Below are 22,180 nucleotides of genomic sequence, written 5' to 3'. Positions count from 1 at the left end.
AATTATTCAAACTTAACTTCAGTGTACAGGAAACATGAAATTTGAATTTACAAGACAATTCTGCGATTTCCAAAATAAATTAATTTTCAGAGTTTGATGTACAAATTAAATGTATTGCCTTAATCGAGTTGATTTACTTTCGAAACTCAAATTTGACGAATCATAATATTTTAGCCTATTTTAATATTTTGATGCTTTATCAGGAAAATGATTTTTCAGGAATTTTATCACTAAGAACATGATATAATATATATATATGTCAGAATAGAATTTCAATATTTGTTCTATTACATTTTTTAAAACATCTATTCTAGTACATAATATAACCATGTTTATAAAATATTTTTTTCTTAGTCAAGGTGTAATCTTTTAATTATAGATTACAAATAAATTAAAAAATAAAACTAAATAAATAAATAAATATTTATAGCATTTAATGAAAGCAACACATAACAACTTCATCTCTAACACCCTCTTACGGATTTATATACTCTTTAATAAGTTCATGAAGAAATTTTAAAAACCTGTTGGGATTAAAAATACAGGGCAATGCTTTAAAGTTTTAACAAATAAAAATTTTGCAAAATATATTTTCACACACCTAATAATGATAATTATAAAAAGTAATAATTTTGACTATGAAATTAAAGTGAATATAACAATAAAATAACATCATTTCTTACTGCTCTTGTGGCTGGAGTCAAACCACTAATAGCTTCACTGAGTAATGATCTTAAGTCTTCAAGGTGAGATTTCACAAAGGACTTACATGCTTCAGAATCACAGCTACAGATTTCTTTGATTACACTATAAACTTTCTTTTTAGTTTTATGATTTTGATTCTAAAAAAAAAAAAAAAAATTGTTATTCGTTAAAACATATTATAAATACTGAAATAATAGAAGCTAATTAAAATAACAAGTCAGAATGATAAGAAATGATATTTATTAAAGCAAGTATTTGAGAGTAGAAAAGGATCTGATTTCTATACCGATGATATCATACCATTAAAATTTGTTTAGCATTCTGAATTAATCAACTGATGTTTGGAAAGAATATTTTTAAAATATTTTTTGAATTACGAAGCACATTAAATATTTTAATTTTTACTTTTGATGCAAAATTTATAAAAATAAGTGAGGGAAGCCTGTACATCTTCATTAAAAAAAATGCCAGAATTATATTGACATTGAACTCAAATAATACCACTGCAGAAGTTTTGCTATATTAGAAAACTAAGAAATAAATATTTATAAAGTAAATAAAATAAAGTATATTGTGCAGTGGCATATTTCCAACATAAGAAATCAGCAAAATATCAGCATTATATATTGATTAAGTTGTTTACTGTTTTTTTTTTTTTTTTAAATTTCTTCTAATATAACAAATTAGCAACTTGATGAAGAATACTCGAGTTTTCAATGATAGTTAAAGCAATCAGAAACCGAATTAGTCAATAGTTAATGATTATAGCAGTACATAAAAATGGTAAGAATTACAACACAAATTTTATATTAGCAAAGAGAGAACAAACAAAATTTGATTTATCATTACAGAGAGATTCTTATTTAATAAAAAAAAACTATTTAAATATGCAAACACTAATAGTTAACATAAAAAATACATGATTGTTACCTGAATTAAGGGTTTGCAATAGTCATATAATTCTTTTATTTCATATTCATCTACACAGAAAATCATTGCTTTACACAAATCGGTACATCCATGTCTGGAAAAATGATATCAAAATTAAACTCACAATTTGAATATTAAAAAATTTCTTTTGAACAATAATATATTAGTTTTAACTTCAATGGTAAAAATAGCTATTACTCACAAAATAAAACTGTCAGGTTCTGATGAACGTAATTTTTCCATAGCAGTTTTAAAAAATGCTGAACAGAGCTAAGAATAAAAAGATAATAAAATGAATTATATTAAGGATAAAGCAAAATATTTTTGCATTAAAAAATATAAATACTATTTTTAAATTGTAAGTTTCAAAGGATTTATTACCTTTTTATCAGAAATCTGAAGATATAATTTACAAGTTTCAAAACAAGAATTCCGAACATCTTCCTCTGCTTTATTTTTAGCTTCAGTAAGATACAAGTTAAACAAAATGGGGATATAATTTTTTGAATATACAGCAACATCATCTTTGTGTTTTTCTGTAAAAGAAGAATTACCAGTTTGACATTTTTATATAAAATACTAAGCTAAAAAAAAAAAAAAAAAAAAAAATACAAATAAAGTACTTATAAACATTTTTTAAAAAAAATCTCAGCATAAATTTTGTAATCTAAAAATCTAGATTATTATACCAGTTACTAATTGTTCAGCTGCAAAAACGTTTAAACAGTTATTTAATTTAATTAGTCTTAAAATTAATAATTTATAATTAGAAAAATAATTTTTTACACCCTTTTTTAGAATTGTTTCAGTGAAAAAAAAAATTGTATAATTGTCAAAATGATGATTAATTATCTCACACTATTGTTTTTTAAAAAAGTACAATTAAACAAATATTTTTTATATCATTTATGCCTACATAACATATTAACGGAATTTCTTTAAAGCATATTGATGGAAATATGTTTTAAATGGACTAATTACTGTAACTAAAAAGAGTGAACAAACAATATTAAATAAATTGTAAACTTGTTATTTTTAAATCAAGATTTCCAATATTTCAATTTACATGGGCATAAAATTTCAATTTAAGAATTCAAAATTCAATTTTTAACTCAATAGTTATTGACTAAAAATAATCCTTCTTTTAAAATAATAGAGGATTTGTCAAACACAATTATTCAGAATTATGTTCAATGCTTTTTTTTCATTATTTAAAAAAAATATGCAATTATTCAACTTTTATTATAATGATTCAAAGAAACTTTTCAATAACATCCAACAATTTTTACAGAAAAATGAAATGACAATTCTTTTTAATTTGATGTTATATTTATTTTGAAAGAAAGTCACAACATTCTATAGAAGTAAAAATTAGGAAACTTGTTTAAGAAATTTAAAACTGATGAATTTATAAAATTAAAATGATAGTAGATAATCTGTAATTTAAAATCACCGATTATCATCTAAAATCCATTAAGGTATGAAATAAGATTGATTAAAGTAGAACCATTTGTTAATGGAATAAAAAGTAAAATTGAAATTATTTTTCGTTTCATAAAAAGTGCCATTGAAAAATTACCATTTTTAATCAGTTCTCGAATAGAACTCAGGACAACTAATCTTACAGAGGGTTCATTTTTGAGCATCTTTCCTAAGATGGGTGCAACTTCTTTCAAACACTGAAATAATAAAATGTTTTCATTTGTTAATCAACATTTACATATAATATGCAAAGATCTTAATCCTTTTTTATTTATCTCTAGTAGACCAATTTAACATCAATATCAAAATATTTACTGTAACATGACAACAAGTTTTTACAACTTGAGAAATATCAATAAAAAGTTTTGTTGATTCTTTTTTTTTTAACATTTGAAAATGTTTCATTATTTAGAAATGTACCTTTCTTTTTTGCATGAAAAATTAGCAAAAAGAACTTTTTTTATACTTAATTTATATTTCAGATCTATCAGGATTACAAAATCATAAATTATAAATCATAGGAGACAACATAAATCATTTTTTGGATAAAAATTGAATCATCTACAAAGTTTCAAAATTTTTGATTGTCATATATGTGTAAGTCTCAATGTTTTTGGAACATTTTTTTATGTTACAAAGAACTTATCAGCAAATTTTGTTCTAAGAAATCATGAAATACTTTTACAAGTGGAGCCATTAAATGCACTGCTAATAATAAGATTCTTTTAAAACGTATGTAATAAAATAAACTAGAAAGTACTAAAAAATGTTTTGTTTCTAATAAAATTTGCAAAATAATTTGGAAAAAAAAATGAAACATTATAATCCTTTCTAGTACACCATGGAATAAATATACATTTCACCTTTTCTTTTTAATTATAAACCAAATCTTCCCCATGTTTTTTAAAATTCATGAAATGATTCATTCAAAGGCAGAGAAACTATTCTTTTCAGAATTCTGGAAATGAATTTTTGCCATTCATGCAAAAAAACCTGGGAATAAATTGCATTTAAAAGTAATTAAATTTATAATAAGAATTACAACATCTCTTCTTCACTGACAAGAAAAAGGAATGAAAATCTGCAGCAATGTTCTTTCTATTGTAAAAATATATTGTAAGATTAGAATTTTTAAAAATTTAAAGCTTGAAGATATACACAAACAACATAAGGGGGAAAAAAAAATTCTTATTTAAAAAATATTGCTAAAAGGAAGCCAGAATAATAGATAAATTGCATTTTAATACTTATCAAGATTGATATAAATGTTAGTTTTAATACTGATAATGCAAATACTCACAGTTTTTAAATCTGTAGGTTCTGTGCAAAACCCAGGCAATAGAGACCAAATCTAAAAGGTTGTGTATATTTAGTAAAAATTTTCAAAAAGACAGCACTGACATCAATGAATAGGAAACAGAATTAATTTTACTTACTTGAGAACACACTACATCAAACAGTTTGCTTTCTACTACTCTTTTTTCTTGTTCCAAAACTAAAGCTGAAAAAAGGGAAAAAAAAATTCTCATAAGAGAAAATTTTTGTACTTGATTAGATATAAGTAGATTTAATGATTCTAAAAAAAAAAAAAAACCAGTTCATTCATATGATATGAAATGGGAGTGAGATATCATCTGAAATGAAATTAACATGTTTAAGGAGCACAAATTTTTTCATGACAAAAATGTATCGCTTTTTTACAATACCGAATTTTTTTCCTTTAAAATTAAGCAAAAGATACTTATTACAAAATGTAGAAAAGTCCTAAAAGTGTGAATATTAAATCATAAGAAATTATAATTATAAAATATAAATATATGGATAATAAACTGTTTTAAAGACATTATCCACAGAGCTATCTATTTTTCTGCAATAATGGAATAACCATATGGATGATACAGAGATTACCAATATGATTTTTATCATTCCATTACAATAAAAAATGTTTTTTGATATCATTCCAAACTATTTAAAATAATTTCCATTGGAAATTTTCTTATTAGCCTAAATATCATTTTATGAAAGAGAGATATTAATCTTTCAACATTGCCATGAATAAAATAAATGCTGTGCATCAAGAAATAAAAAAATTAATTAACCAACCAACCCCTATTTCTCTTCATTTTTAATTTAGTAAATGCAGTTTTAACCCGTTAACTTCCAATTAAAATCAAGCGTGAAAAAAGTCAAGATTCACAAAATGTTTTGCATTAATTGCACTGCAAATAAGGCATTTTTATTACAGAATAGATCCTTTTAATGAATATACATAAAACTATAAAATATAGAATTTAATTTAATAATGTTGCAATTTAAAAGGCATACAAATTTACAAGCAGGGGAAAAATTTAAATAAGGGGAAAAAAGGATATTAAGATGATCTCAGATTGTTTTATTTAAAAAAAAAAAGCATTAACAAAACTAAAGCATTTATATGTAAAAAAAAAAAAATAAATATCGAAAGCCCATAAACATACCTGAAAGTATGAACTGCTTTAAAATTCAAGACAAGAATAAAAATAAATCCACACTTCCAGCTATAAATATCAACTAGGTGAAGGTATTGTAATGCAATACTTCAGTTTTCATCAACTGAATTTAATTTTGTAAATCAGAAATAAGAAATAAAATTATAGGATTATAAGCAGTAATGCAGCTGTATACTTAATATTCCTGGAATCCTCTGACTAGGTTGTGTGGATGAGGGGGATTAGGCATAAGAGATTGAAAGGGCAGGTGATCAAGAGGGTAACAAGAGAGATCACTTCACAACAAAATATATTTTTGCATTTTAAAATTCTCTACCTTAATAACAGGACTGCAGTCACATAAAAAGAATATTTTTACACTTTATAACTTAAATGGAAAAAATAACATATATGGCTACTCAGATATTTAGATGGTATTAAATGAAATTCAGATGTACATAATATAATCCACTCAATAATGCTTTTAATTACTATATTCTGAAAGTTTTAGATATTTAATACAATCCATCTCAATGAATTACCATTTTTGCTTGATAATCCCTTTGATATTGTATCATTAAAACATGCATAAATTGAATTCGATTATGCTAAAATTCTGTATTTGAATTTGCATACAACAGAAAGTTCACTCTAATCAAGATCTAATAATCAATTGCAAGACCAGCATATACTTCCAGTTAAAATGATGTTTCTGTGCACAAATCTACTTCTAAAATTTTTTTATTCAGTCCTTTAGTCTTATTACTCATATACAATAAAATATATTTGAGGTATTAAAAATTTTAACAAAATAATTTATTATTTTGAGATAAAAATTAACAGGATTGTGAAGTTTTGAATTTTATCATTTTAGGCCAATCAATGTTTCCTTAAGAACATAACAGTCTGAATGTTGATTGCAGTTGCCATTGAGATTGTCTGAAATATTTTCTGTAGTTTAAAAATTTGCTAATTTTAGACACAAATGAGTGAGATTTTTTTTTTTGTCTAAAACTTTAGCATGATAATATAATTTTATCCAATATTATTATTATTAGGATCAAGGACAATTATATTAAAAGTAAAATCATATTTATATTAAGCATAGAAATAAAGCATTTTATAAACAATATAAAATTTAATTTTTTGAAATGACATTTAGGAAATTTTTTTCATTTGCAAGCATATATCTAACCCCAACATTTTAGAAATTAGCTGTTTGGTCATGAATAGTGTAGACATGCTGTAAATACAAACCTAAGACATACAGATTAAAAGGTGACATTAAAATCTCTACACAAAGTTAGAATAAGAACTATTTAAAATTCATGGATATTAGATTTAAGTGAATTAAACATAAAATAACAAGTGACATTCTTTTTTGTAATTATATAGATGCATATTTAACAATAATTCTTTATTATCAATAATAATCAGTATAAGTATTTATTAAATATAATAAGTTAAACATGATACCAACCTCTGTTTTTCATTTTGACAGCTAAATCGAAGAAATAATCAAAGAAAAATTTCAGTTCTGTTCTTTTTACATTATCTCGCAATAAAGGCAACATCCAAGACCTGGGAAAGTCTGGCCTGCAAATACAATTAAAGACAATTATTCTTTCTCTCAAAACAATCTTTTCATTGAGAAAGATTTAAATATTTTAGCAGAGTTCCATGAAATATGTTTAATTTAAAAAAGAAAATTTTAAGGAAGTAATCAATACATACTTAGTACCATCAGCTTGAAGAGGAATGGCTTCTAATACAGTACGAGGTCCCATATGTTCTATAGCGGTTCCAATGGCTTTTTCCAGAGCAGGAATATAAGGGAAATTATAGCTGTCATGTAAATCTCCCAAAGATTGGAGGCACTACACGGTGAACGAAAAATATTAAAAAAAAAAAGAAGAAAAGAAATGCATTAAAAAACGAAACAAGACTAAAATTAATAAAATGCCAATAAAAATTGAAAAAGAGTTCATTCTAACAAACAACTTCCTCATATTTGACATATGATGGGAAACCAAGTTCCCACTAGTGTAAAATTACTGTAAAGTATTTCTTGGGGACTTTTTAATATTTAACTGATATTTTATTTTAATGCTTTAAAGTATATTCAGGATATATTTTGGTAATATCCCCCGGACATATATCAATTCTAAATAATATATAGGGTTTGACTTAAAAAATAATAACTTAAGGGTATATACAAACACATATTATATATATATACACACACAATAATAATCAAAAATTCTACTTCCACTTTTAAGAATTTTGCAGTTTTCTTCAATTTTTTTGTTACACAGTATGATATTATATATTCTTTCCCATGAAAGTTAAAAACATACCAATTATTTGCAAAAACAGTAAAAACTTAGTTAAAATATGTTTAACATTCTTGATCAAAATTAATTTCTTTTATTTAATAATAAATCATTATAAAGCATTGCTGATATTTCTGTCTGCATAAATATACAAATACAAAATGTAAATACATTCAATACTAAAGAAGTACGATTAAATGTTCAAATGATTAAAGAGGTAAGAGTAGCTTCTCTCATATTTTAAAAAAACCAATTAATCTATAAAATATTCAGTAACAAATATTTCCATGTATGAGAAGAAAAACAGTATCAACAGTTTAAGCATATGTGAAAATGAAATATATAAATACCTTCATCATAATTTCTTTGTTATGCTCTCCAACAGTCTGAAAAAAAGAAGAAAAAAAAAATTACAAAAATAATATGGGAATTCACTTAATAATGAAACAATAAATTTTTTTGTATATAATTATTCCTATAAATCCACAAAATTAATATTTCTATTTATTTGCATGCTATTTCATTCAACTGTCAACAAATCATAAAAGATCTAATAATAAATTTTGTTTTTTTTTCCCAGTGTGTATTTATAAAAAGATTTAAAAAATGAACCTCAAAAAATGCTCCAAGGATTGAAAGCACATGATCCCATGCTTTATGGTATTGATAACCCAAAGCTTCTTCTACAGAACGGAACATTTTGTGTACAGCATTCTTTATATGATCTTCATCGTTTTGTTTGAAACAATTACGCAAAAGACTCTGAAAAGGAAAATTTAAAGTTATTAATTTTTAAGGAGACTTAAAAGCAATAATGCTTAAAATAATATATATATATATATATATGCTTGGTTTAAAATTTAAAAATTAATTAACATTTACTTCTAATGAAATGGCAACAGTCAGCATGACTTCTTCAGATTCATTCAACAAACATTTTACAGCAGCAGAGAAAAATTGTGGCAAATGAGCAATGCAAAGTTTTTCATCCAAACTGAAAAGTAATAATAACAAAAATTTATTATCCACAAAGAAGAAAGTACATGAGCTCAGTTTATTAAATTTGCAAGAATTTAAAGCAGTGTTTTTCAATCTCAAAGTTGAAACCTGTGTTAAAAAATTATTTTTGAAGTATAGAGATTAAATTACAATTAATAAAGTATGCTTTACACAATTTAAAATCTGATTTTTCAGATATGAAATTTATTATTAAGAATTTATTCAGTCAATTTAGTGTTTTGAGGTACGTCCCTCCTCCCAGAATCCTAGCATAACACAATACCAAATAATTCATGGATTTACAAAATATAGAACTATGCAAAAAGGATTATAACTATTCAAATTTATTATGCTAGTTGTTACAATAGAAGAGTATTACTGTATGTTTTGTTCTTAAAGATCTCAGTTGGGAGAAAATTGTTTCTTTATAAATAAATGATTTAATTGTTTTTACTTGCTATCAATTCAGCATTTTTTTTTTTTTTTACAAATATTAAATGTATGATAACTGTATTTTACTGTATTTTTATAGTTATAAAAATACAGTAAAAACCTTATTTAATGAGTATAATTCATTCTGGAATCTTATTTGTAATGCAAAACATTAGTTAAAGGACAATTTTTTCATATGAATCAATGTAAGATAGAATAATGTGTTCCATTCGGGGGGGGGGGTTATAATAATATAATTTATTATTTATAATGGACCCTTAATTTTACAAAGTTTCTAAAGGCACTTGTCTTAAGCTATGCTTCACAGTTTGATGAAAACAAGACACAGCATTATCATTAAACAAATTTGTAGTGTACATAGTTACTGTTTGATTAGAATGATTCTTCTCAATGTGTGAAACAATAATTTCCTAAGATTTCAACATCTCTCATATTTCACTGGAAAGTTTTTTTCTGCTAAAGCTATTATTTCCTGTGTAGATTTTTGATATAACACAAAATGCAATTTCATATGCTTTCTGGTCCTTATAGTTATCTTTTTTCACCATCTCATCAATGCCAATTAGTATCCACCTCTAGTCCTATAATATTTATCAGTGACATAATCTTACCAATTAAGGTTCAACCACTTCAGAATTACATTTAACAACACTATCCGGCCATGGCTTCTTACCAGCAGAAATAAGGGTTCCCTTCAAACAAGCATCCAACATAGATTGATACTGAAGATACAGATCAGCATTACATGCAACATCACAATATCTCTTGTCATCACTCACTGAGAGACCTCCCCCCCCCAACATTTTGTTTTGCTTATTATACGAATAATTCTTCATGGGAGATGCTTGTTAACTCATATGTTCATTTTGTATAGTATACCATACATACAACTTTATAAAAATATACTACCACTATAAAATAATTTTTAACTAAGTTTTATTAAACAATTTTTATTATACGATTTTTTTTTTTTGATGTTTTTTATAGCGTAAAGAAGCTACCTATATACATTTTTTTTTGCTTTTCTTCAAAAAAGCAATCTTGCCACGACAAGGGTTAAATGAAATATGACAGTATTATAATAATTGTGAGTGAAATATGAAAAATGTATAATTGTGATTTTTTTGTTCATTATTTACATATTAATAAAGTTAATAGTTTGATTTGATTAAAAAAATTTTTTGTTCATAGCACAAATACAGAATAATGGGACAATCAAAACAATATCACCACTGAATATTCCATGGAAATGAGACTATGAATCATATTCACATTTAAGTATCAGCAAATGTCTTCAACAAATTGCACCAAATTTATTCTTTTGCAATTTCAAAACTTATGGATAAGGAATTAATGAAAATTTGTAATTACAGAATATAGAGAATGCAGATTATATTCTATTGCATATATTTCTGTAAATTTTCTAATTTAATTCTAATAAATTATTATAATATTGTACATTTCAATAAGGTAATTTTTTTGTGACAATATAAGAGATATATATACATAAAAATACTTAAATATATAAAGTATGTTTTGAATTTAAAGAATATACACTGAAAAAAAATTTAAAAGGTGCTTCATGATGTATTGTATTATGTATATCATGATATATATCATTAGGTGCATTATCATAAAGTTTTAATGTTAATCTCAAAATTTAATGCTTTTTTTTAATTGAAAATGATATTTTATCAAAGATATATTTTTACAATGGAAAATGTATAGCCTACTGTACCTGTACAGGTTGATTAATGCTTTTTCCATTAATTGAATCCAGCAAACTAAACAATCAGAATTTTTGGTATTTGGTTGATAATCATACAATGCCTACGAGGAAAAATATAAGCATATTCAATATAATTAAAGTCAATTTAAAGGCAATTAATACATTCTATCACTTTATTAAATTTATATATAATTCACAAAAAGAAATAAACATGCAAAAGTATAAGCAGTATTAAAGAATAAAGTATAATATTAAAGTATGAAATATACAATAAATGTATTATTATGTATAATTTTATATACAATATGTAAATGTATAATTTTATATAGAAATGCTCAATAAAAGATAAAAGTAGGTTATCTTACTGTAATAATTCGTGCATTTAAATCAGCAGGCAGATTTTTATGGTCTGAATCAAAAAGACCTTGAAGTGCTTTAAACCCACATAAGGTCACCAACTACAAAAACAGAAATCTGAATATCAATATTTAAGACAGGAAAAAACAATTTCAAAATTATCAGTACATTAAAGATTACAATTATACCTAAATAATTAATGAAAAAAATTTGCACAAACATTTAAGTATTCTTAATATACAGACATTGAGAGAAATTGGTTTCTGCGATTTTTGACAATTTTTATTATTTAGGTATGAAAATATATAAAAATCAATGCTTTTAAACTGGTCAATGTTCCTTAATAAAGAGCAAATTTATATCCTCATAAAATTTTCATAATAAGAGCATTTTTTAATTTCATAATGAAGTCATTTATGTGAAGAGAAATAACTAAACTTTACACTTTCAAAAATTAAATTTTTCCAAAGGTAAACAAAAATGTATTATATTAATAATCAAGATAATTTATAACATATATCTAATTGTACTAGTGAATAAAAAGAAACTTTTTCGGTATGTTATAATGGAAGAAATATTTTTTTAAATAGCACTTAATACTTCTATATACACAATGGGGAGGGGTACACTTACGGAACTACTCAATGTCATAATCTTGAAAATTGTTTCACAACACTTTTTTATACTCAAAGTTGGAAAAGCACATATAATTTCTTGAAGTAGTTGCATCACATGGAAAGTAACTCTCGGAGTTGATTTTCCTACACCTATGAGAATACAACAATATGAGCTAAGCAAATCAATTAAAAAGATATGAAATTGTTCACTGTTTTTCAATCCCTTCCCTCAAATTTACATTTTTATTTAATTTAATATTATAAAAAAGAACATACCCATTTTTGTTTTAATAATAAAAATAAAACACATGCAGTTCAAAATAATTTTACCATTATAAAATGAGTTTAAATAATAAAAGAATGAAAATAACATTTTTTTTCAACATCCTTTACAGAAGACAATTGGAATATAAATAAAGACCATATCATTTCGAATAACAAATATTCTAATAACTTACTTGGGCATTCATATGTTAAATGTAACATGTTTCTAAAACTTAAATACAAATTATAAAATAAAAATTCAAAAGCTTAATAATAATACCTGCACTACTTTCAAGCTTTTCAATGCAAAATTTTGCAACCAAACTAGCACAAGGATGAACTTTCGAAGATTCTGGTTTGTCATCCATCAGAAGCATCCGGATTATATGTTGAGCCATTCTACGAACCTGAACATTTCAAAGTTATTAACATTTAAATAAAAATCCAGAATTAAACTATACATAATTTTTTCAAAATTTAAACAGAATAAATTATGAAGCTTACTTTAGGTTTGTGATGAGTTACAAATTCCAGTACTACATTTAATTCCTGAGAAGTTTCTGTCCAATGAGTTTTCACTTTTAGAAGGGGATACATCACTTTTAATAGCTAAATGGGAAATAAATGGAAAAAAAAATTCACACACACATAAATATACTTGTTATTTAATGACCTGACAGTTAAAAAAATAATAGCTTACTTACATTCCGTAACAGAGCACAATGATCTGAATTCATGTATTTGATTAATAAATTAACCAAAGTCTCCATCACTTTTTTACTTTGTGATTTCAAAACAGATTCATCCATTCTATCAAATAAAAGTAAAAGAAGCCATAATAAAACTAAATGAAGAAATTCAAGAAAAAATTTAAATATTCAAACCTATAATAAAGAAATCATAGTGTAATAAAGTTTTCAGTTTGATTGTTTATAAAGTTATAAAAAATATTATTTATAAAATTTTACTCTTATAATTATAAGAAAAGTAATTTCATGCAAAAGAAAAAATGTACTCATATGTTTACAGTAAGTAAATACAGTAATATTGTAAAAATATTAAAAAAATTATTTATATTTCAAAGTATTCTTTTGAATTTTTTTTAATTAAAGAAAAAATTATTAGGAAATGATATTTATATAACTAAAAAACTAATATTTTCAATTTTAAAGTGGTCTGAAAATAGTTTTTGTAAATAAAAATATATTTGATTTTTTTAAATTAGGGAAAAAAATTATATGGCAATGATATTGATATTAATTTTTAAAACCAATTAAATTACAATTTAAAATTGGTTAAAAAAACCCCAATGTTTTGTTTGAATGTTAAAGTGATGTAAAAATGGTTTTTGTGCATTAACATGGCCCAAAGTTTTCAGGTAAAATGTTAACATTTTAATTAAAAGTTTAATTTAATTTAATAAAACTCCCCCTTTTTTAAGTGAATACCTGATACCCAAGGTATAATCATATGCCAAATTTCATAGCTCTCAGATTGTCCTGTAGCATTTTTATTTTTAAGTATGTACTTAGCAATTTATAGATAGAATGGTAGTTTATAAATATTGGTATATTATATAAATAAGTATTTTATATATATAAATAAATATTTCATATTACCTTTTCACAATTATAGCAAGCAAACATACTATGGCTGTCATACTTTCATCAGTATCAACACTTTCAAGACTAGTAATCTAAAAATAAGCAAAAATTAAAATGTATCACAGAACCATATAAAACATTTATTAAACAAAGAAAATTGAAGGAAAATAACGGCTAAAAATTAGTCAAAAAGTGTGCATGATTATTTATAAAAATAATTTAATTTTGGAAATAAAAATAAATGCAAAATACTAATTAACAGAAAATACTTTTTGAGTTAAAATATTAATATTAAAATTTGATTAAATTCTCACAAAATCTAACAAAGCTTTTCATATATATATAATAATTCATACATACTAGAGATGTAAAGTAATTTGTTTCAGTTTCTTCCATTTGGTTTGCTTTTAAAACTTCTGTAACAGCAGCAAGGGCTGCGATCATTTCTCTGTGTATCAGAGAGCGAGGATTAAAATTTTTCTGTAATCTATTAAATAAAAGTAAAAAAACTGTTAATGTATTTTAGAAAATTACATCAAATAAGTTAATACATATACTCAGGTTAAAAACAGTTTATTTTTTAAATCAATCAAATATTTTTATATGAATTTTGAGTAATTAATATTGCAATAAAAGATGAATAGAAATTCCAATTACATGATTTTTCTGCCTGTAGTAACAACATACATGTATCTTCCTTGATTTCTATGATGATTCTATTTCATTACATGCAACAGCATTTTTTAAATAAAATGTTTAAAAGCACACATTTATAAAAAACTTCAAAAACAATGTACAAAAAAGTTAACTTGTAAATGTCAGAACACCACTCCAAAGTCGTTCTTGCTTCTCTGTTTCAATTTAGTTTTGGTTTCTGCTCTTATTTGTTCATTGGCAAAATGTTCTCAGCAAATCTTTGGTACATCTCTTTCTCTTTTTTAAAGTCATTCTTGTAGTAGTACCAAAAGCTGGTAACAATATATTATTTTAAAAATCTTACTTCTGCATGTGTGAGATATTTGTTGCCTGAGTAATCTATAATCTACATTATTTTTATGCATATTATTCCAGAAACGATATAGTTTAGCTACACTAAAATCCAGTTTCCAGGTAACATAAGGAATATTTTTGAATGAGCTTCAAAATTTTGAGTTATGAATGAATAATGAAGATGGCATTTTAAACGGCAATCTTCCTCCAAAAGTCTACATTATAACAATGACAAGACATTTAATCACAAAAGATTCAATATACACAAGGGCTATGTATGTATTGGATTTTTGAAGGAATCAAATTATATGCCAGTGGTCACATTCCCATAATGCCAAGACTCAGTTGTCTGTCCTCATAAAGCTTTCTATTCAAAGGATTTTATGCAACTTCAAGTTAATTTTTTAAAAGAGAAATTAACAAGAAAGATTGATATGAACATAATTAAAGTGTAAATTAGTTGTATTTAATGAAAGACTTAACCCACATATTTTATATGCACCTGGATATTTTAAAAATAAAACTCTGACCTGTTAAAAGTAGGCAAAGAACAGTTGGTGTAAGCTGTTAGTGCCGTTTCTCCACCTACACTCATAACATCTTCACTGCCATCACATATACTTTCAGAAGTAATTTTATTATGCTGTGCTAGCAGCGCTTCAGTGAGATTACCATCACCTGACGAAAAAATATATTAAAGCATTAAAATATTTTATATATACATGATACAAAAAGCAAATGAATAAGCCATTTAAACTTGCAATTATAGCAGCTTTATCAAGAAACAATAGCATTTTTAGTGCTACATAAACAATTTGTTTAAAATAAGACACATTTCTTTTTTATTTAAAACAGTCGCACACACCAACATCACATAGAAATGATTACATAAAGTGATAGAAACAAGAATAATAGTATTACAATATCCTACCTATTGATTAAAATAATAATAATATTATATTGAAACTTGCACAGAAATTTTAAGAAAAATACAGCATTTCATAACCATTTCAAAATGTTTGATATGTGGTTATCAGTTATTTGACAGATATCAAGTTAAAATTGCACTATACTAGAGTCAATTGCATTTAAGATTCAATATTTTAAGTGGCTGATATCAGTTATTTTTTCAACACATACAAGGTTACTAGAAGAAATTCAGAGAGGCAAAATTGATTGAGTACACTGAAAACTTAATATTGTTATAAATTCAATAAATTGAAATTCTGGTTTCTCGGCAACATTTTTAAATCCAAATTTGGTGATGAGGTGACATTTTTTTGTGACTTGATGAAAATTTTCCATTATTTTCTGGAACATTTGGGAATTGTCCTAGGGTATAAAAAATCTTCCTCCTGCTTATTAACATAAAATGTCAAAAGAAAAAAAAAACATTGCTAAGATATCTTTCTGATATTGCATGGCATTTAGAATAACAAACGGTATTATGAAGATATATAATATTTTGTGCTAACAGGGCATGCTTTTTCTGAATAAGTATGGCAAACAACCCTTGGACCAGGACAAAATTGTTAAAAGTCGGATGAGAATCTAATCTGATATGCTGCATAGCTTCATGAGTTTTCCTACAATCTATTAAGTTAGCTACTTTATATAGTTTTAGACTAATGAAAACTGAACTGTTTGTGCTTTATTAACTGTAAATATTTAAATATGACAAATATAAATAAATTTCTATATGTGCAATCTTTATTAAAGACTAATCAATTTAAGAACAAATCAAAACTGTACTAATACTTTTTATAATATTTTTGAATAAAATTTATTAATTTGTATAAAACCATTTAGTAATCTTATAATACTTTTTTCATTAACCCTGGATTGCACTGATAAAAGATGGTAAAATCAGAATGAATCATTTATTATCAAAAGCCTTTTGGGTTAGAGATGTTTTTAATACTTTGAAGTTTTATGTCATATAATTCAAATGAAATGACAATATAATGCTCTTTATGAATTAACATGATCTCTGCAGTTCAATGCAGTGAATGCTATTGTCAACAAATAAAACAAATTAGCATTTCATTGAAAATTGTGTTATCAAGAGATATAAGGCATATATAACTTCAGTATTTGTGTTCTGTGAATAGAAAACAGCAATTCAAAATGTGAATCAAAGTTTCAGCCACTTATAATGCATTTCACATTATCTTTAGATGCAACAATCCAAGCTAAAGCAAACTTAACCAGTTAATTGCCATCTTTTCATAAAAAACAACTTTAGTAATGATTAATTAGAAATTTTAGTGTAAAAAATATTGCTGTGAAGCTGCTTATCATCATAAAAATCAGTGGAAAATACATAAGAAGGGTTCAAACTTTATATATGAATGATGTAACAATTCCTCATTTGATGGAAAGAAAGAAAGAAAGAGAGAACCTCTTCCATTTCCAGATTGGTGTGATCAAGAAGAATGAGAGAAAAGTGGCCAATGTCTGATGGTGGTGATGGCATCTTGCTATGAAGACAATTTCCAGTAAAAGTGTTTCAGCTGGATTGATTAATAAATTCATATTTTAATGTTTACTTATGTCTCTATGTACTACTTGTGTTATTCCAGAATAAAAAAAATTAAAAGTTCACTATACTGCCATTAAGTGATCAATACTCTTTGAATTTTCATCTCCCATCCTGAGAAAAAGAAAAATTGTTCTCATACCAAGAATATCATTTTACAAGTTACAATGTTTAAAGTTTTTTTTTTAACCCTTTCACCTTGAGCGAAAAGAAATTTAGTATCATATAATGAAATTTTAGTGCAAAAAATATTGCTGTGAAGCTGCTTATCATCATAAAAATATTATTACTATATTAATCACCTTTGATAATCAGCTGGTTTATTGAGATTATTAGTTACATAAAATTTCAACAGCATCTTTAGAATGTAAGCTTTCTCAGCAAAATATACTATAAATAAAAAATACTATAGTCCTATAAGTTATATTATTTTAATAGCTTTATAAAGTTATATACAGATCTCTATTTTTTGTCATTTCACCAAAAATTAGAAGTTTAATTTTAGATATGAATAGATTACATTTCAACTAATACAATAGCATGCTTGCTGAAACAAAGCACATTCATTAAAAAGTATAAGGATAATTCAAGATTGAAATTTCAAATATACTCAAAATATAGACTTATAAAATATATCAGAGAACATCCAATACAGATTTCTTCTCCTTAATAAAAAGAGCAACAATATAAAAGTGTTTAAAAATGTGCAAGCAAAAACAAAACAAAAAAAAATAACCATTGGGTTTCATCAGATTTTATTTATTTATTTATTCTTTGATTATCAAGCTTTAAAGCTAATGAAAATATTATAAAATAAACTTTAAAACTAAAAACTAGGAACAAAATAAAAAAAAAAAAAAAAAAAAAAAAAACTAAATTGATATTATTTAAAAGTTAATTTTTTTAAATTTTAAGACGCTGTAAAATATATTTTTGTGCTATAATATTTGTGTAACTTAATGGAGAAAAATGGCAAAATCCAGTTTAATTTATAATTAAAAAAATTCAATATATAAGTAAATCCCTCTGAAGTGTATTATACTCTGCCTTTTAATGTATATCTGTGCCAAATATGGTGGTTCACGTATATCCTGTAAACTACCAACACTCACATGTACTCTTCATTAAAAGGATACTATTTATATCTTATCCTTAATTTTTATTTAATTCTTGCCCAGAGGAAAAAAAATATGTGTGAACTTTTACTTGATAAGCAATATCATATGAAAATATATTTGTGTTTTCTTAACTAAGAAATATATTTTCATTCAGTTGTTAAAGAAATCGAATAGACAAATAATCATCAAATCATAATTAAATCAGTATTACAATCTTGGTATAATTAATTCTTAATTGACATCAGATACAAGATATCTGTTTAAATTAAAATGAAAGTATAGCCTAAATCTAAAGTATATATACAATAATATATAAAATATTGTAAATGGAAAGATTTCTTTGGGGAAATAGAGAGAATAAGAACATTTACTTTTTTTTTTTAATATTGGATGATATTTATATATTTATTATGATGCTCCAGGAAGAATAAAAAGAATTTTTAAAAAATCTCTAGATATACAATCTGTTTTATGTAAACGTTACTTTTTATTGACTTATTTCTGAATACAAGAAAAAATTAAGAGGATGCAATATGTATTACTTGCATTAAAGATTATCCTCCACCACTTTATAAGAGATTTTTGCTCCTCATACTCCCCCTCAATTCAATAAGCTGATTGTTGGTAGTTTTTCACCATTTTTTTATTACTGTATACCTTTACTAATAAGATTTCTCACAGGCAAATGCAATAGCTTATGTTTCAAGATATTATCCCAGTTTTGCTTTGTAAAAATACTTTTATAATAGGAAAGAAGAAAAAATAACAGGAATTAAAGAAAAGCTTTTGAATTTTGAGGTTTAAAAGCTAAAATGATTTAGTGTTAAGAATAGTAGATAATTTTTGATGGGGCATAAAATTTAACTTGCCCTTTTCATTTTATATTTCAATAGCTAAATTCTGTTTTGTTTTTTATAAAGGGAAAAATCTGGCAAAATTGGTCTAATAAATAATTTGCAAATGGACGAAAGCATTAAAAAAAATCTATCTTACTGAAAATCTATTGCTTCAAGTTAAAATATCATCATACTAGATTTTACACACTCAACTAAAATATAATTGCACACCACAATGAATTAAAATTCAACATTATACAGTAAAATCCTGTAATAGACCATTCAAGGAATTTCTCCAAATTTCTTCTTAACAAAAATGATGACTGAATGTTTAACATACTAAAGAGGCTACAATGCAAGTTTTTTTTAGTGTAGCTTCTCCAATGTGTGATATATATTTTTGGTGCACCAAATTCATTCTACTATATTCTTATTTTCTACTGATCAGACCTATTTGTATATTTCTCTTAACACATAAAATGTTTAACATATCAGGCATGATAAAATTCTTCACCATCTAAAATACTGCAAATTTAAATGTTTTATGAATCGTAACAAGTATGATACAATATGTACTTTATATCATTACTTCAAGATAACCATTCCGAAATTTCAATAAAGCCAACACAAAATAATAATTATAATGTATAAATATAATAATAATAAATGGCTAGTTACTTAAGACTGAAATGGGAAATGAAGAATTTACCTGGTTTTTGAATAACTGAAATTTTTTATAATAAATAAAAAAAACTTCTGTAATGTATGGATAATATAAATTAAAGAAAAGAATGCTTTATTGTTTCACATAAAAATATTACACAAATTATAAATCTAATTAAGAAATTATAATGAACACTTATTTCAAAATGTGTTATATTTTGACTATCCAACATAACTCCACAATATTGCTGCAAAAATCTATCACCTAATTTTGGCAACAGGGAAAATATCATTGAATGTTTGCAAGTGTGAGAGCTATATAAGTAAATTCTGTTCCCCACAAAATACCATTTTATTCAACTTAGTCGATGTACAATTATTAGCCTTTGTCTAATAGGAGCATCCACATTTAGAACAACTAATCTTGTGAGTATTACAAGGACCATTGTGTTAAAGGTTTAAACAACTAAACAAACTTGGGAAGCAGAACAGTGGGAAGAAGTCTAAGTTGACCAACGGACACAAAGAGCTGAAGAGCAGAGTTATCAGAAAATTTAACACTACAATATTATAAATAACCTAAGAGATGAACACTCATGTCTACAACTTTACACCCATCTCATATTCATAAAAAGCTACAACCATTTATAGCATAGAATTTATCCTAAAGCATCGGAGCTGCCATGGAATGTTATGAAGTAACTACAGTGGTGCCAAAACCAGTAAAAGTTATTATAATAACAATGGAACACAAGTAATCTGGTCTGATGAATCTTTGTTCATATTATTTTGGCCTTTAGATGCATTTTGTCTAGTATGTTTACAGCAGAAGCACTGAGTGCCTTAGTCATGTAATTAAGCATTTGCAATGATGTGGGACTACTTGGAATTGTTTAGTCACTCATAATCCTGAAGGAAAAGATCATAGCTAAATATTATCATAGTATTATCACTGATTCTTTCTTCCAAAGGTTTAGACATCACTCTCATGAGAATACTTTCTATTCCAAGATGACAAATGTAAGAAATTAAGGTTATTAAGAAATAAGTCAAATAACAATAAAAAGAATACCAGAAAAGTAAAACACTCATTCAGAAAAATCAGTAAGTGTATTGTGAAGAAAAAAAAAAGATAATTTTTATAAATAGAGATAGCAAAAATTAAGGCTGATTTACTGTAAAAGAGAATAGAATATATGATTAAAAAATCAAATTTTGGCTTGGCAAAGTAGTTTATATACGCATCTTATATCATTTTAAAATAAAGTGTTCTTTTTATACTGTCATTAATGGATAAATTAAAAAATACTGCCGATTACCATATGAATAATTTAAAATGTCTCAGGATATTTTTCAAAGGGATACATATAAAAGATTTGACTAAATTTAGACACTTTACAGGATAAGAATTCATATGAAATGCATGTATAAACTGGTCTTTAATGTAAAATGACATATCCAAATCTAATATTCAATACATAGTTACATTTAGGTCTTTAATTCACTAGGAAAAATTTCGTACTAATTATTTTTTTAAAGCGATCTCATCCTTCTTTATACTTTTAACAATAATAATGCAGAAAGAATAAGAGTAATGCAGTAACTTTCAGAAAAAAATGATACCTCTGTTTCCAAACATTGGCCTTTTTTTCGCTTCTTGTCTAAATTTATTAATTTCAGGTTTAAAGACGCAACTTTGGCCTTTTTTCCAAAGTTTTCCATGTCCTTTAGTTGCTTTTCTGTTAGCTTTTTTCATCTTGAGAGTCAAATTCAAGAACTATTAATTTAGTGAAAAGTTCAGATCAACGTGCACATGTCGCACGGTAGAAACGTGAAAGAGCTTGCTTCGGTATTCAAAACAGTCAAAAAATGTTACAGTTAATTATAGATTGGATTCGAATCGGCTATATTTATATTTACCTTAAATCATTGCCGTTAAATTAACATCAATATGCATTCTTGATGAAAATAATTAAACAAGTGAACTCTAAATTTTTGTTATTTTATCAGACATAAACTAGATTTATTAATTATTTTTTTTTAAATCTCCAATATATTATTATATTGTTTCCTTAACGAAAGCGTAATTCAAC

General features: G+C 25.0%; 1 protein-coding gene across 1 annotated transcript in view; it reads right to left on the bottom strand.

Moving 5' to 3' along the window:
- The window catches only part of LOC129976373 (RRP12-like protein), a 35,564-nt gene extending 13,636 nt beyond the window's left edge, over positions 1 to 21,928 (bottom strand). The window contains exons 1-22 of the mRNA XM_056089906.1: positions 21,711 to 21,928; positions 15,462 to 15,609; positions 14,302 to 14,428; positions 13,957 to 14,033; positions 13,042 to 13,147; positions 12,842 to 12,946; positions 12,618 to 12,744; positions 12,090 to 12,223; positions 11,465 to 11,557; positions 11,109 to 11,200; positions 8,801 to 8,912; positions 8,531 to 8,680; positions 8,269 to 8,304; positions 7,320 to 7,462; positions 7,066 to 7,181; positions 4,554 to 4,618; positions 4,418 to 4,468; positions 3,215 to 3,314; positions 2,017 to 2,171; positions 1,838 to 1,905; positions 1,636 to 1,729; positions 684 to 842 (exon numbers count right to left, since the gene is read on the bottom strand). Of these exons, the coding sequence (XP_055945881.1) occupies positions 684 to 842; positions 1,636 to 1,729; positions 1,838 to 1,905; positions 2,017 to 2,171; positions 3,215 to 3,314; positions 4,418 to 4,468; positions 4,554 to 4,618; positions 7,066 to 7,181; positions 7,320 to 7,462; positions 8,269 to 8,304; positions 8,531 to 8,680; positions 8,801 to 8,912; positions 11,109 to 11,200; positions 11,465 to 11,557; positions 12,090 to 12,223; positions 12,618 to 12,744; positions 12,842 to 12,946; positions 13,042 to 13,147; positions 13,957 to 14,033; positions 14,302 to 14,428; positions 15,462 to 15,609; positions 21,711 to 21,843 (2,391 nt within the window). The 5' untranslated portion in view covers positions 21,844 to 21,928. The remainder of the gene's footprint in view (positions 1 to 683; positions 843 to 1,635; positions 1,730 to 1,837; positions 1,906 to 2,016; positions 2,172 to 3,214; positions 3,315 to 4,417; positions 4,469 to 4,553; positions 4,619 to 7,065; positions 7,182 to 7,319; positions 7,463 to 8,268; positions 8,305 to 8,530; positions 8,681 to 8,800; positions 8,913 to 11,108; positions 11,201 to 11,464; positions 11,558 to 12,089; positions 12,224 to 12,617; positions 12,745 to 12,841; positions 12,947 to 13,041; positions 13,148 to 13,956; positions 14,034 to 14,301; positions 14,429 to 15,461; positions 15,610 to 21,710) is intronic.
- Positions 21,929 to 22,180: the final 252 nt, after the last annotated feature.

The sequence above is a fragment of the Argiope bruennichi genome, chromosome 7 (genome assembly GCF_947563725.1).
Source record: "Argiope bruennichi chromosome 7, qqArgBrue1.1, whole genome shotgun sequence".
NCBI classification, from domain to species: Eukaryota; Metazoa; Arthropoda; class Arachnida; order Araneae; family Araneidae; genus Argiope; species Argiope bruennichi.
Note: the sequence above shows the minus strand (reverse complement) of the source record. Positions and strands in the feature narration are given on the sequence as shown.